A 15,673-nucleotide genomic window follows, 5' to 3' on the forward strand; every position below is an offset into this window, starting at 1 on the left:
GTAGGCCGTATGACTGCCCTCGGGTGGATGCCAATGAGTAACTACTCCACTATTTGAAATCTCCATCTTGCGGGTTTCCTCTAATTACAGTGCATTTCTTGAAGTTGTGGACACTGGTGCCCATGACAGTAATAGAGAGGATGCCATGTGCCTTAGGTTAATGGATAGCATTGCGCATAGCATATGAAGCTTGTCGGTTTAGTCTGTACCCATAGTGGTTGTATGTTCTATTCTCCCTTGCGGTTCATTCTCACTTGTCAGGCCCAATGAGCAGCGTGCTCCCACATCTTAATTATAAGTGCTTTACCCTGGAGGCAACACAACATGCCTGTGATTGGTTTCCCGTTCACTTGCTGAACTCATCGCTCATCCTTTTCTATTCTGTCATTCGCATGTGTCACTCAAGTATGGGGACATAAACGCATTCGCTCCGGTTCCCGGAATCAAGTTCAGTTGAAGCGGTAGCAACTGACCTGCTCATTCAGCAGTAGTGCAGATTGAGCGTTATCCGGGTCATTGTTCATCTATAAGAAATGTATTGAATCAAAAACATTTATTTTACAGCATGTGTGCATGATTTTGCATGTTGAAATTAGCTGGGTCTTACATATCAGTCAGCAGTAGTGCAGATTGAGTGTTATCCGGGTCATTGTTCATCTATAAGAAAAGTATTGAATCAAAAACATTTATTTTACAGCATGTGCGCATGATTTTGCATGTTGAAATTAGCTGGGTCTTACATTAGAGCTAGCTTACATCGTTGCTGCCACTACTGGGCTCACTGCTTGAGGACTTGATAGAAGTGAGGGGAATTGTGATAATTTTTGTCTGCTGAGTTAGCTGAGTCTACTGCAGGATCACAAACTCCTCTCCCAGTGAGACCAGATTAAACCCTAAGAGAAAGGAAAGCAGTGAAGACCTTTCCAAGCAGCACTCTGTGGATATCGCCGCTATGTTGCTCGCTGGACTGATGTGTACAGCTGAAGCAAGCGTAGTAAAAGCGGTGTAGCACTAGTTTTCTGCACCACTTCACAGCAGTCCATACAGCCTGTGCTTTGACGTCAGGCTTCCAATGATGGCACAGAAGAAGCGAGTGAACCAGGAGGTGTGTTGAAACTGCTTGCCAGCACTTGTCATCAGCTGCTTTCTATGCTGGTCGCTGTGTTGTAAATTGCGGTAGCTTCTGCCATTGGTGGCAGTGCGTGGGTGTATTTTCCTTCATTCACACGTGCCTCCTCCCCCTTGTGTCTGAGCAAGCGTGTGTATGTGAGTGGCCTTTTTGGGTCAGCTGCAGAGGAGTCGACGCCCGAGCCAGACCCCGACTACACGGAGTACATGACCGGCAAGAAGATCCCGCCCGGCGGCATTCCCGGAGTCGATCTCAGCGACCCCAAGCAGCTGGCCGAGTTCGCAAAGTGAGCCCCCACCTCTCATTCTTGCTGCCATCGGTGCAAATCTATTATGCTGTTGTGAAACTTTTAACTCGGGGGGGACCTCGCATGATCCTAGTGCCTTCTTTGCGGCATGTGTGGTGCACACACCTTTATCGAAACATCCCGGGTTTAACCAGATGTAGGTGATAATTCTGATCTCGATAAAGTTCATTGATGCTTGGCATTGGGGAAGTATGGAGGCATGCTGTGTTTGTGTTTCAGTGTGCTAGTGTAGGACTGGTAAGTAGACTCACTGGGACCAATTATTCTGGCAACTAGTGTGGTTAAATTGCACTGTTGTGTGTGTTTTGGTTTTGTTGGACACATGCATCAAAATTTCTGGTCACTGCACTGAGAGTTTGCAGTGCGTAGACGCGAGTAGTGCCAGCTTCATTTGAGCTACAACTGTGAGTTTTCACGTTTGCCTGAAAGCATGAAGTGGCTTTGCTGCGGTCACCATTATTTTCAAAACGCACTTGAAATTTGTTGCGTGTGTCAACTGCCACATTGCAGGGCTGATGTCTGGCTTTCTCTTGGTTGGGATTTGCTTTGGCAACACCAGCCCATGTGCCAGGCAGGTTGTGATCACATCAGTTAGCTTCGGCATGTGTCAGTCATCCTTGGTGCGCTGGCAGAGGAGTGTGTTAATGGTTATCTCTGATTTTGAAACAAGGTTCGTGTTCATTTGGCTTGAAAAAGCGCATTTGATTTTTTTTCTGCTCTGCACTGGTGCTTTTCTTCTCAGCTCGAGCGACATGGCAATGAAAACGAGCTACGAAGCTCGTCGTTTTTTTGTCCAAAGTAGCAGCTTGTCTCAGGTTCATTGCCACAGGCTGAATATTACAACGGCAACTGCCCACTTGCCCTGCTCACCTGTATGCAGCAGGCCCAGAGTTTGCAAGCTTACGGGGAAAAAAAAAAGTAATGCTTACCACATGACTTGGGTCACTCATTCCTGACCTAACCTGACCGCTGCTTTGCTCCCCCGTGTTCTTCCTGTCCTGTGGCACTGGGCATCTGCAGTTCGACACCGGACAATGGCATGAAGCAATGGTGGGAGCAAGTGCAGTGCACCAGTGTCTACTCGCCCGACAAAAACAAGGGCAGCGCCAGCCAGAGGTCAGTGGACGCCACCCCATTCCTCCTTCTTTCTCGCCTTCTTTCTTCACCCTTCTGCACCTCCCTCCTGTTGTTCTCCTCCTCGCCCCTCAAGCCTACTCCTTGCGTAGTGTCCTTGGCCAGGTGAATGTGGGCGCCTCTCAGGGGTTATTTTATCATGTTTTAACGCGATAGCATTTAAAGGCACCATTACTCGGATAATCCGGTGTCGGCATTGTGAGTGAAAAATCGTGAGCTTTACTCTCAGGTAGTGCACAGAGGGAGGGGCAACCTAGGAGACAGGTGTGCCACCTTGGTCACGTGACCTTGTGGCGTCATCACAACCTGCCCACCGTGGCAGCTGGCAGTTAAGTTGATGACTGGTCGCTCGGGGAGAGCAACCTGGGGTGCACGAGGCCCGCCACTGGGAGCACCTGCCATCGCAGGGCAGTAGAGCATCGCTTAACCACTGCGCTAGGAGGGGTATGAGGACTCCCAGAGATCTGTGAATGTTAAGTAGAGAATGACCTTCTGCATATATGGGAATTAACTCATTACGCTATCAAGTCATACCCATAAGTCGAAGCTTAAGTGCTAACTCTAATTATTTTTCTTTTTACGGTCACATTACGGCATCATACAAATATAGACTTGTGTTTCTAATGGTGGCCTATATTGGCAGAAGTGACTGTAAGGCTGGGGCATTAATATACTCCTGTAAAAGAGGGGGAGGGGCATACTTTCATTCGGGTCAGCATCTTGTGTTCCTCTCCTGAAAAGCATGAATTAAGGTGCATTAGAAGAGTCTGTATTCAAGCAGCATACACAGTGACCCAAAATGTGCTCTCGCTAATTGTTCTTGCCGTAGTGAGGCTCGATGTAAGTCAAAAGTAATGTCGAGGGTGCTGTGAGTTTTCAGTAGCTTGGTGCTCAGTGTCAACAATGGTTCTGGATGCTTGATGATTTTTATTGCTGTGAGTTTTCAGTAGCTTGGTGCTCAGTGTCAACAATGGTTCTGGATGCTTGATGATTTTTATGAGGACAACGTTTAAGTGGTTCTACAGTCTTTGAGTGATTGCAGCACAAGGGTTACCTTTAACAGTTTTTGTACCAGGGAAACTCCGTCAGCTATGCACACTTACAGAAATGACAAGGCGTGATGCTGTGTAATTACTCCTTTTGCTTGTTTGTTTCTTTTTATTTTCTAAGCCTGAGAAGTTGCACGGGGTGCATTTTGTGAGGCGCATGGGTTCACCCGGCTAAGGATATTATGATCCCGTACTGTCCAGATGCGTTGAGGTGTGAACAGTGTTACGTGTTGCAGCAAAAAACGCATGGTAAAACGACGTGCCATGTCATCAACTGTCAAGCCACCTTGACACGATACTATCTACATGCTAGCCTTGACTATCGTGTCAAGGCTAGCATGTAGATAGTGTGTGTCTGTGTGCCTTGTAGTGTGTTGCCAGGTGGCATGACAATTGGCATTCACCGCACACTGCATTGTTCACATTCTGGCGCATCTGAGTAGTGCACTCTCCTCTGGTACCTGGGCTGCAGCGTGCCGAGTGTATTGATGTGCCCACTTGGAGATCTGAGGTTTTGGGGAAAGGGGGGGGGGGACTTGTGTATTATATTGCAAAAATTGTACGCGTCATGAATTCTGCGAGGAACAGCTCAGGCCTCCTCCTCATGGCCTAGCCTCGCAAGCCCAGCTTGGGGCTGGCCATCCGGGCACTGGGAAATTTGCGTAAATTTCACACCTGTCTATACATTTATGCTATCCATTTAGTTTTTATTAGTTTTGGAGAACTATAAGCGGTGAAACCCGTAATTATAGCTGCATGAGAGCCTGTGTGGAGTTGGAAGCTGGAAGCATCATGCAAGCCTGAAGTTTGTACTCTATTCCTGTTACTCATTTTTTTTTTTTTAATATACAACTAAGTCTTGCTGTTAGCACTGACCAGTAGTTGGAGGGGATGTTGGCCACCCGTAATGTCTGTGTCATTGCCCGGAGAAGAAGTGCAACACACTGCTTTGCATCTGGCTTCTGGCATTTTTCTTGCACCGCTTGCCTTCATATCAGTTGCCTGTAGGCATAGCTAATTGAACACTTGCAAGTGCCACAGGGTGCTGTTGGAAGCAGGCGCGGTGTTGGCAGCGTACTTTGACGGGGAGGAAAAGGAAGGTGTTTCAGAACGGCACGACCGTTGCACATGGCAGAAAGTACCTGGTGCACTGAAGGAGTACATCGCCTTTTGGGAGGAGTGTGGAAATTTTATTCCTGACTAAACAGCGGACTGGTGTGCACTTGGATTTGGTGAATGTTGGCCAGGATTGATTTCGCACCAACTCTTGTGCGAAATTCAGGTGGAAACGAAGCTGTGGTTCTGCCAGAAGAAATACTTGCATTCTCATGCAAACACAGTGCTGTAGTTGATTAGTACTGTGGTTCTGCCTTGGGAACTGCCACCAGGAGCACTGCTGTTGCATTCAGCTGCCTGCTGTGTAGGGTCAGTGCAAGCTGCAGCTGCTTTGCTGTTGAACGTCTCTCTGGGGCTGCAGTCTTAGACGGAGTTGAGGAAATGCAAAGCATTCCGCAGACAGCAGTGCTATAAAGAGTGCCTTCTTTTTGCAAGATGTCCCAGTAGCTTGATAGTACAGCAAAACTTTTTTCTTGTATGTTTATGTGCTCTCGTGAGACATCAGGCACTGACTGAGTGCATGCCTTGTTTATTTATTTTGTTTTTTGTTTGTTCTTGAATTGGCCCTCTATTTCTTGCAAAGTTTGGTAACGTCGTTACAGTTGTGAGAAACATATTGCATTACTAGTCAGTGTAAGCACAGGGGGCCCTTTTATGTATGTTCAGCAGTACCTGGCCTGCACCGAGCACTTTGCAGAGTTGTAAGAGAAGTCTCATCTCATTCTGGTAACTCATCACAGTGTTCCATTCTTTATGCCACAAGGCTGTGGACCCGTCGGGCACCATAGTTATTTAGGCTTACATTTGTCTCATACAATCAACAACGAAGCGCAATACTGGCTACTGATTTTCCAGTGCCTCTCATTTGCTCTTTGCAATTGCTGTGCCTCGCAGGTTCAGCATGTCCTCTCGAATTTTGCTTTCTCTCGAGCCTACCGCTTTGATTTGTCCCCTGTTGTGTGTTTTTGCATTCTGAAATGTGTGTTAACGCTCTTTTGCATGTGTTTACTTTCATTTGGGTGCTCTGTATTGTGATGTTCTATATGAGTGGACTCATTTAAAGTTGTAATTTTAGTGTGCCTTGCTGATGCTTGTGCGTGTTTCTTGTAACACAGGATGAAGCCAAGGAAACAGAGCGATGATGTTGCCAGGACGATAGCATGTCCACACAAAGTGAGTAACCTTGCTCTGAAAGTTTTTTTTGTGCGCAGCAGGTGTGCCTTTGAACACTGATTGCCAGGGGAACAGAAGAGGACATGTATATTATAACATAACTTAAAGAGGCCCTGCAACACTGAAGAGAATGTTAAATGAAAGGACAGGAATGTTAACTATTAGATGCGAACTTAATGAAAAGTTGCGGTATGCTTGGGATATTAAAAATATGCCGTTTCATAAATATCCTCCAGCAAGGATTTTTCAATCTTTTTTGGTAGAAACCGAGTCATCTAAAATCAAAATTTAAATTACGTCTTCACGCCTTTCTTCCCCCTTTCATCACTTTTTGCACCCTAGAAGGCTGGCGCTCCTCCGCCAGCCTGCTGGCCTCACCCCTCTCGATCGCACCGCCTAGCTAATGATGTGGATAGAAATTCCCCAAGGGCAGGGGACAGAGATTGCTGTCGCATCAATGCAATGTCGCTGACTGGCCGCGGCCACTATACCTGGCTGCGTGACTAACCAATAGCCATTTGTTAACTGACAGTAGCCAAGCACCCTAACCGCTGAGCCGCTGCTTTGGATATTGTAAAATTGCGGGAGGCATTGTGAAAGATGTGAACCGTATAGCCAGCATTTTCCTTGAACTGTTTCATGAGTGATGGATTTGGAGCACTTCTGAAAGAGCAGAACATTGGGCAAGCTAAGTGAATATTATGTTCGAAGTGAGACCACCACAAGGAAACTGTGGGTGCGCTTTTGTATGCAAGCTTTGGAAAAATATATAAAGGCCATGTTTGGCTCTGTTTTTTGTCTTTCCCGTTCTGTACGTGTACGTTTGTGTAGAAATATTTCGGGGTTGCATTACAGTATGTGGCGTTCTGTTGGTCACATTGTGCAAACTGTAGCTTACCCAGGGTATTATAGATGCCCTGAAATGCCTTCAGAGGAAGTTAAAAAGCTGAGAATTTTCACCAAAATGCAGAATTTAAAAAAATCGTAAAAATAACTTTTTTTTTATTATTTGCAGACTTTACATATGGTATAAGATGATGCTCTCAGTATACTGTAGAAGGTCGTAGAGGCTATTTTCATGCAGATACCTGAGAATGCTTTATCCCGTAATGTTGACCGTCAGCCACAGGCTAAAAAGAAGTTGCAACATTGAACTACTGGGGGATCGAATCAGTGCATGCTGGAACCAGAGCCAGCTGCTCCAGTGATGCCCTGTAGCACCGGATGGTAGGGGCTGGTTTGATATGCCTGTTCAAGTGTAACTCCCTTGCGGCCGACGGCAGTGCTGCAGTCGCATACTGCACCGGCCATAATTTGTAAATAAGCCCCCATGTGCACTTAGGGCTATAATGTGGTAATGAAAAATTGTACTGGACAATTTTTCTTTGTTCAGTGTGAACTCGAAACTTGCTTGTTTAGGCAAGTTTCTTTTGATTGAGCAGGCCTTTATAAGGTACCACTGTCTGCGTGCTGCGGTACAAACGTGTAGGACAGGGGTGTGAGAGATGCCAGGGAAGTTCCAGTGCAGCACTGCACTGGATGGCTGAGAGGTTGGGGAAAAGCAGTTTTGGGATTCTTTTTTGGCAGTGAGGATAGTGTACAGTTGTGTGCACTGGAAATCATATTGCTTTGTGACCTTAGTGATCAGTGCATTGTAGCTCTTTAATTGCCAAATTATTCTCAAAAAACGTGTCAAAATCGCCAATTATTTTTTGGCGATTTTTGGCAGAAATGATGTTTGTCAGGCTTAATTAAAAACGTGTTAAAGGCGTGAAATAGTTTTGCAAATTGCTACCAATGCATTTGCCGACCATAACTCATCATTAGCAGCAGAAGCAGTGCAACATCAGGCCGCACCAGTGTGTGGCTCGTCATTGGCGATTTCGGTACAACCTTCCGTTATGAGTACAGCTTGGGATTGGTGCTTAAAGGGTTAAGGGCATGGTTTGATGCACAACTTACTGCCATCAGGGAAATGAAGGAGGATGGTTTGTCTAGTGAAAGCAGTGACACTTGTTTTGCTCTTCCACCCGCAGGGCTGCACCAAGATGTTCCGCGACAACTCGGCCATGCGGAAGCATCTGCACACGCACGGTCCCCGGGTTCACGTGTGCGCCGAGTGCGGCAAGGCCTTCGTCGAGAGCTCCAAGCTCAAACGGCACCAGCTGGTTCACACGGGGGAGAAGCCCTTCCAGGTATGTGCCCATGCACTGGCTCAAAAATAAGAGGTGTGGAAGTACCCTATTTACACGATTGTAAGTAGACTCGAACGTAAGTCGACCCCCCCAAATCACATTTCCGAAAAATAAGAGAAAACTTCCGAGGTTGTTTAAGCTTGGCCTTGACTAGTTGAACGCGATAGCATTATCCAGCGGCCGCCGTTTATCGCCAGCCGCTATCGGCTGCCGCGCGCGGGCGTGCCCGTGGGCACATTCCAAAACGAAAATGTATTAGTCACTGGACTACTCCTCCACACTTGCGCTCACTAGCGCTGCCGTCGTGATCGCTGCTGCGGTCCCACAGCACATCGTTCTAACGTCGTCGTGCAACGAAATCCCGCACTTCGCAAACAGCCACATCACGACATCGCGTGGAACAGCTGAAAATTTTCCTCTCTGCGGCTGCCACACCTATATCACCCAGCGAGCAGTTTGTTTCTTCGGCGTAAAGAATGACAGCCATCTTGAATGTAGCCGTGAGCGAGCACCGGTTGCTTGCCGGACCTGGAGCACAAATGATGACATAAAAACTTGTGAAACGCGACTGGCAGTAGTCAAATGCGTCAGAGCCAAAGAGAAACTATGCATGAATGGCATCGGCTCTTCCGTCGGCTACCTACACTCCCCGGTGCCGCTGCCGTTCTGAGTGGGGGTGCTGCCTCGATTGGAACAACAGCCCTTCCATCAACTGTCAACTGCCAAGCGCGCATTTGAAAGTAAAAAGAAAACGTGTTGGACACTTGAGCTTCCCGTAGAACGCAAGTGCGTTATCGGCAGCCGCAGTCTGCAGCCACGTGTGGGGAGTGTGGGGTGCCAGTTTGCTGCTTATCGACAGCCGCCGCCCGCACGCACGAGGAGAGGATGCCAGTTCTGTGCATTGGCATAGCAGCTGCTCAAGGCCAGCACCTAGAGCGATGCGACAAAGCCACGCAGCTAAAATGCAACCACGCTGTAGCATGCCTGATGTCTCGTTTGTCTTGCCTTTACTTATAGCCGGATGTTTTCGTTTCAATTGTAAGTCGGCCCCCCACTTGGGATTTTCAAATTTTAAAAAAGAGGTCGACTTACAATCGTGTAAATACGGTAAGTTGACCTATTTTTCAAAACTTGAAACTTCGAGGGGGGGGGGGGTCGACTTACAATCGAAACGAAAACATTCCACTATAAGTTAAGGCGATATAAATGAGACATTGGGCATGCTACAACGTGGTTGCATTTTTGCTGTGCGGCTCCGTCGCATCGCTCTTGGTGCTGGCCTTGAGCAGATGCTATGTCAACGCGCAGTACTGTCATCCCCACACGTGGCTGCAGACTGCGGCTGCTGATGAGCGGCGGCAGCGGCCCAATAACGCAAACGCTTTCTACGGGAAGCTCAAGTGTCCAACACGTTTTCTTTTTACTTTCAAATGCACGCTCGGCGCTCAAGGGAGCATTGATAGTTGATGGAAGGGCTGCTGTTCCAATCGAGGCGCCACCCCCACTCGGAACGGCAGTGGCGCCGGGGAGTGTCGGTAGCCGACGGAAGAGCCGATGCCATTCACGCGTAGTTTCTCTTCGGCTCTGACGCATTTGACTACTGCTGGCCGCGTTTCGCAAGTTTTAATGTAGTGCTTCGTCAATTGTCATTTGTGCTCTGTGTCCAGTTAGCGACCGGCACTCGTTCACGGCTACATTCAAGATGGCTGTCATTCTTTACGCCGAAGAAACGAACTGCTTGTCGGGCCACAAGTTTGATGTTCGCAACGGGTGATACAGGTGTGGCAGCTGCAGTGAGGCAAAATTTTCAGCTGTTCCATGCGATGTCGTGATGTGGCTGTTTGCGAAGTGCAGGATTTCGCTGCACGACGACGTTAGAACGATGTGCTGTGGGACTGCAGCAGCGATCACGACGGCAGCGCTAGTGAGGACGATGGCGCAAATGTGGGCGAGTAGTCCCATGACTAATACATTTTCGGTTTGGAATGTGCCCACGGGCACGCCCGCGCACGGCAGCCGATAGCGGCTAGGATAAACAGCGGCCGCTGGATAATGCTATCGCGTTCAACTATTCAAGGCCAAGCTTAAACAACCTCGGAATTTTTTTTTATTTTTCGGAAATGTGATTTGGGGAGGTCGGCTTACCATCGTGTAAATACGGTAGGCGGTACAGGGTAACTTCTGGAATGCCTTGGGGCATTGGGGGAGTTCTATTCTGAGAGTGAGTTCTTCCTTTCAATTCTTGGTGCCTGACTTTTTGAGACAAAAATTTCGAAACTGTCTGTCACTACATAAAATACGACGTTTGGGGCCCTCAGGCTCAGGAAATTTTTTTTTCTCTCTCTCTCTGTGAGATAGACTGGCAAACCAGAGCTAAAATGTCTGAAGTTATCAGGTTTTAAGTCTGGAACCAATGCAGTGGGCTCCGTATTAATTTAGACTTCCTGGGGTTTTTTAACATGCGCTAATATCAACAGCACACGAGTGTCTATTGCATTTCGCCTACATCAAAATGCGCTCTGCGGCGCCCAGATTGGACCCGCAACCCTGGAATCAGCAACCGAATGCCAAAGCTGCTGTGGCGGTTGCTTTCAAAACTGAAACTGTCATTTAATCTTTGCGCCTGCATCGTTATGTCTTGGCTGCTACATCACACATTGTAGGATCTTGGTGCTGAACCTGCCTTGCCTCTGCTTGGTGTGCCCCTACTGGGTCTTCGCATCTGTGTTGTTTTGTCTTGATGTAGGCAATGCAGTCAACGACCAATTTTTCGGACTCGTTAGGGACCACGAAAAATCAGGCAGTCCGGAAAATAAAATTTCAAGAAAAAATTACGAATTTATTACTGATGTGCCGGAGAAAGCGGTCAGTTGTATTGCACACAGTGTCGTCTCCACACAGCTGACAGGCGAACCTTTTACTGCCCCCAAGTTGGGCTCGTCCAAGTTTAAACTGGCCTCTTCGCAAAGCAGTGTCAGCTCCACACAGCTGACAGACGGACCTTCCTCTGCCCCCAAGTTCGGCAGTTCACTTTCTAGAAAGTGAACGGCCTGCATATTGCACTCAGTGCTTCCTCAGAAACGCACTGCTCATCTATAGTTGGGCTCTCGTCCCCTGCCTCAGCGTGGCTCTCAGTACTGCATATTAACCCATCTGCAGCTCCACACTTCTCATACGCCAGCTTCGCAGAGTTAGCCACACATTGTTCACTGACGCCACAGTGACTCCACAACTCGAAGTTTGCCCAATTTACCAGGCCAAAAGGGCTCCCCTCTGTTTCCCTTTCGATGCCTTTACAGAGCCGACTGTTCTCAGCCTCGGGTTCGACCTGCTCTAGCTCTGCTGCTAGTTTCTGCATAGCCTCTTCGAGAACTCGTTTGTGCTCCTGCAGCTCTGCCTCTCGTTTCTGTCTCTGAGCTTCCGCAGCTCTTTTACCCTGTTGTTTTTTTGCCCACTTTTGAGTGTTGTCCCAGGCAATTTCAAAATCATCTTCTAACTCTGTTTCAAAAATTTTGATTGCCTGGATAATGTTAGAATCTTTTGCGCTTTCCTCCACATCCACTCCCAACTCATCGCACAAAAACCACAGGTTTTCCCTCGACAACCTCATCTTGTCCACGGTTGCTGCCTTTAAATATTGGTTTTGCTCGCTCATGGTGACTCTGAGCGACTACCCCTGTGCTACAGACATACACCCGACCAACCAGCAGTTCAAATTTTTGACCCAGAATTTGAAGCCTGGAGGGTCTAAAGCAAAAACCAAGCACTCACCCGCAGATGCAGCACCATGTCACCCGGTTCATCGCACCGCTGCCAACCAGTCTCTTCGGGGGCGTGGGATAGAAGTGCCATCCCCAACACTGTACATACATTTAGACATTGTCCTCGCACTCTAGCGCAAGCTGGATTTTCTCTGGCCCTGCAGTTCAGTTTGCAGTCTCTTGCCAGCCTCCAGGCTTGTGCATCCACTGGCCCCGGCATTTCCGTGGCATCTGAAGCGATCACTCGAGGAGTTTATCTATCGTTCAAGTGGTTTATTACTGCCAGGCAGTTAATGAAGAGGAGGCTCATGCAAACCAGTGGGCACTGCCTCGCCAATGCCCCCCTCTACTCAGTGCATGTGTTCCTCCTTGCACTCTTCCTTTGTGACGGCTACGCCAGCATTACTCGAGGACCTGGGGGAATGAGCCATTTACAGCGCTTGCAGTAAACAGGAAAGCACCCCGAGGCTCCGAATGCTCATTTTGCTGCTCTAATAGGAACTTTCAAGTTACTTGGGTCAGGGTCATCTCTGAGTGCACAGAAAGAACAAGAATTAATGAAGCGCAACCTGAGAGCATTCGCACAAAGTGTCGTGGCGTTATGTATTAATAGCTTATGATATCTGAAGATGTTTTGCGGGCAGGCTCTTCGGGAAGCTGTGGACCAAAAGTTGGTCAAGTTGGTCGAAGCCCATGGTGAACTTGCATCATCCTGTGTGTCCTTTGTCTTCCCTTCACGCTGTTTTTCATCATGGACTTCTCAAGAAACTTGTGGCGTTTTTTAAAATTATACACCAAATAATGTCCTTGCAATGAAAGCATTTGGTGTCATACATAGACTGGAGCTAGCATTTGTACTGATGTTGTGCATTTCTCGTTCTGAAATTTTTGGATGAGCCCTTCAAAAAAAATCGCTGCCATTTGCCCCTTGCATCGTGCAGTGCACATTCGAAGGGTGTGGCAAGCGGTTTTCCCTGGACTTCAACTTGCGGACACACGTGCGCATCCACACGGGTGACCGGCCGTACGTCTGCCCCTTCGACGGCTGCAACAAGAAGTTTGCCCAGTCCACCAACCTCAAGTCGCACATCCTCACCCACGCTAAAGCCAAGTGAGTAGTATACCGAAAACTGAAGTTTGGGTTTGCCATCGCTGTTTGACGTTTCGGCTGACTCTCTGTCATTGGTAATGTGTGGCTGTGATAAAGCTGGTGAATTTTGCCGTGATCTTGCATTCGATAGACGGTAGAACGATAAGCTGTCATGAGAAATGTGTGAGCTAGGGCTGTCATATCTAATGCGGTGTCATTATTTAAAAAGAACTAATAATGTGGGTTGTCTTGCAAATATTGGACCTGAACTCTTATTGCAATGCATTAGGAACTATTGTTGGTGCATTGATGCTGAAGGAAATATTGATTACTTGTGTACTCCTTATAGCAGATTCTGTAACACACTCATTAGCCATGCGGAAGTACTGCACAGCTCCCCTCGGCTTATAAAACCGCATACACTCGGAACACCCGTGGCGAAGCCATTGGCACCCGCATGCTCTGCTCGCCTGTTGTTATGGCAGATTGCATGTTTTTTTCGTTCTGCTGGCTTGAGTGCAGTGGTTGAGTTAGTAGCCCATGCCATTTGGTTTTCTAAGTACCCCCGTGCAGAGTAAATCCAGCATGCAGGTACAGTAGAAGCTCACTGATTTGAACTCGGTTAATTCGAACTTACGGTTAATTCGAACCGATGCCCGGGTCTCGGCACAGCACTGTGTATTTCAATGCGGAAAACTCCCAATAATTCGAACAAGTCGGCATCCGCTACGGTTAATTCGAACTAGGAGCCACTGGCTGACACCGCTCCTCGTAGGTAGAAGTTGACCCATAGCAAGTAAAACAGGCTCCAAATTTACCAGAGATGTAAAACAATGGAAAAGAAAAAAGGCCGAGTGCATGAGGCTCACGGAGCTCGCGTTCCGGTGCATGCCGTAGCAGATTTCGCTGTGCCGCGGTCACTGGGTCTCGATCACGTGGTGTAAACAACATAGTATGGTGGTTTGGGCGATGGCGTATTTTGTTGGGGCTGCGAACGCAAGCTACATGGACAGCAGTGTGGAGATGTTGGAGCGCTTGAGTGAAGCCGATATAATTGAGGCTGTATGCTCCCAGCAGACGTTGCAAGGCTCACGTGCGCTGAGAACAGCTGACAGTGATGAGTCCGGCGGCGGCGGCAACGAGACTATGCCACTGCCAAGTGCACGTGAAATAGCATCGGCACTCGATGTTGCAGCACGCCACTTCGCTGTCAGTGAAAACTCTGACGTTGCTCAGGACCTTTGGGCAAGCTGCAAATGATGCCGATGAAGTCTCGGCAGAAGAAACGCAAGCAAATGCACTTCGCCGATTAATTTTAATTTGATAACCCTTCCCCGTAAATCAACATGTTTTGGAGCATAAATAAGCTCACTGCTCACGCGAATACATTCCTGTACTTGTTTCTGGCACATAACTGGCCGATCAGTTTATTTCATTTCCCATTAGAACTGGCGGAATTTAATTCTTAGAATATGCCCGCCATGAACGTGTAGTAGCGCCTAGCTCACGATAATGAGTCTAGATGTGACTGTCCCGAGTTGTGCCCGCACGGTGGGCCACTATAACCACTCATTCTAGCGCCTGTTTGATAATTCGAACTTCGCCTAATTCGAACAATTTTGCAGTTCCCTTCGAGTTCAAATTAACGAGCATTTACTATATCACCGCAGACTTGAGAAAGTGCTGGCCGAAATCCCCGGCCGTAGCTCGTTTCGCTTGGTTCCTGTCTCTGTGCATGTTGGCCAGACTGAGCCTTTCCTTTGGCAGGCAGGTGGGCTGACTGTCTCTCACTCTTCTCTCTCTTCCCCCTTGTCTCCTCCCTTCCTCTTCCGATCCCCCCCCCCCCTCTCCTCTTGGGCTGCTTTTTGTCTGGCTGGTGTAGCGGAGCCCAGGAAGCGTCAGAGTATCAGTGATGTGCCACTGCCAGCCCCCTTCTATGCCTTAACTAGCCTTTGCGTTCATCTCTCTATCACTGTCTGGTTTCTGTCGGCCTGATGCTTTGACTGTGGTGCACAGGAGGGGGGTTACCTGCGGGGTAATCAAGAAGTTGAAGGAGCATCCGCATAATTTGTCGGAGAGTTTTAGTGTCACCTTCCGTGGAGATTTTGAGGGTCATGTCAGGGTTGTGTGTGAGGATTTTAATGGGTCATGTGACACTGTACAGACCACTACTTTACAATCTCGAGAGGGGGAAGGCCTACCTATAAACAAAGTCACAGGGCGATATTAATCTGTGAGGTGAAAGATCCAGCATTGGTTGGCTTGTTATCGAGAACAAAGGGAGACATATCGGAGCTCGCATGTTGGAGTGGATGCTGTGTCCAGTAGGCCATCTCAGGGGTGGGGTGACAGATGCCTGTGCCAGCGTCGTGAAACTCGGGAAAGAGCTAAGAACAGGAAATAGTGCAATGACTATGCCACTGCAGGGGGGGGCCTTGGGGTCAAAGCACACGCATCATATTCGGAACATGCTGTGTGGGAAGATACTGGGCCCCTGGGTCGGAGGTGCGTTTTCACCCATAAGGTCAAGGTCGTGGGCTTGCGGACGCTTATGCAAAAGCTGAGGAAAGAGCCAAGAACAGGCAATGGTGTAAGCACTTAGCCACCGCAGCGGGGCCTTGGGTGTTCAGAGCATCCGCATCATATTCAGGAGGTGCCTGGGCTTGTAGATCGGTGGGGCATTTTTAGTGCGTTAGCACTAGAGTTTCCACTCGGCCAC

At 48.2% G+C, this 15,673-nt stretch overlaps 1 protein-coding gene across 2 annotated transcripts in view; it reads left to right on the forward strand.

Annotated features, from left to right (window-relative positions):
* The window catches only part of LOC144132826 (transcription factor YY2-like), a 28,326-nt gene that overhangs the window by 4,133 nt on the left and 8,520 nt on the right, over positions 1-15,673 (forward strand). Inside the window, exons 2-6 of one of the 2 annotated variants that reach the window (XM_077665506.1) lie at positions 1,289-1,415; positions 2,457-2,552; positions 5,851-5,908; positions 7,945-8,103; positions 12,806-12,975. In XM_077665506.1, the coding sequence (XP_077521632.1) occupies positions 1,289-1,415; positions 2,457-2,552; positions 5,851-5,908; positions 7,945-8,103; positions 12,806-12,975 (610 nt within the window). The remainder of the gene's footprint in view (positions 1-1,288; positions 1,416-2,456; positions 2,553-5,850; positions 5,909-7,944; positions 8,104-12,805; positions 12,976-15,673) is intronic. The other variant, XM_077665507.1, reaches the window with a different exon arrangement.

Source organism: Amblyomma americanum, chromosome 5 (genome assembly GCF_052857255.1).
Source record: "Amblyomma americanum isolate KBUSLIRL-KWMA chromosome 5, ASM5285725v1, whole genome shotgun sequence".
NCBI lineage: Eukaryota > Metazoa > Arthropoda > Arachnida > Ixodida > Ixodidae > Amblyomma > Amblyomma americanum.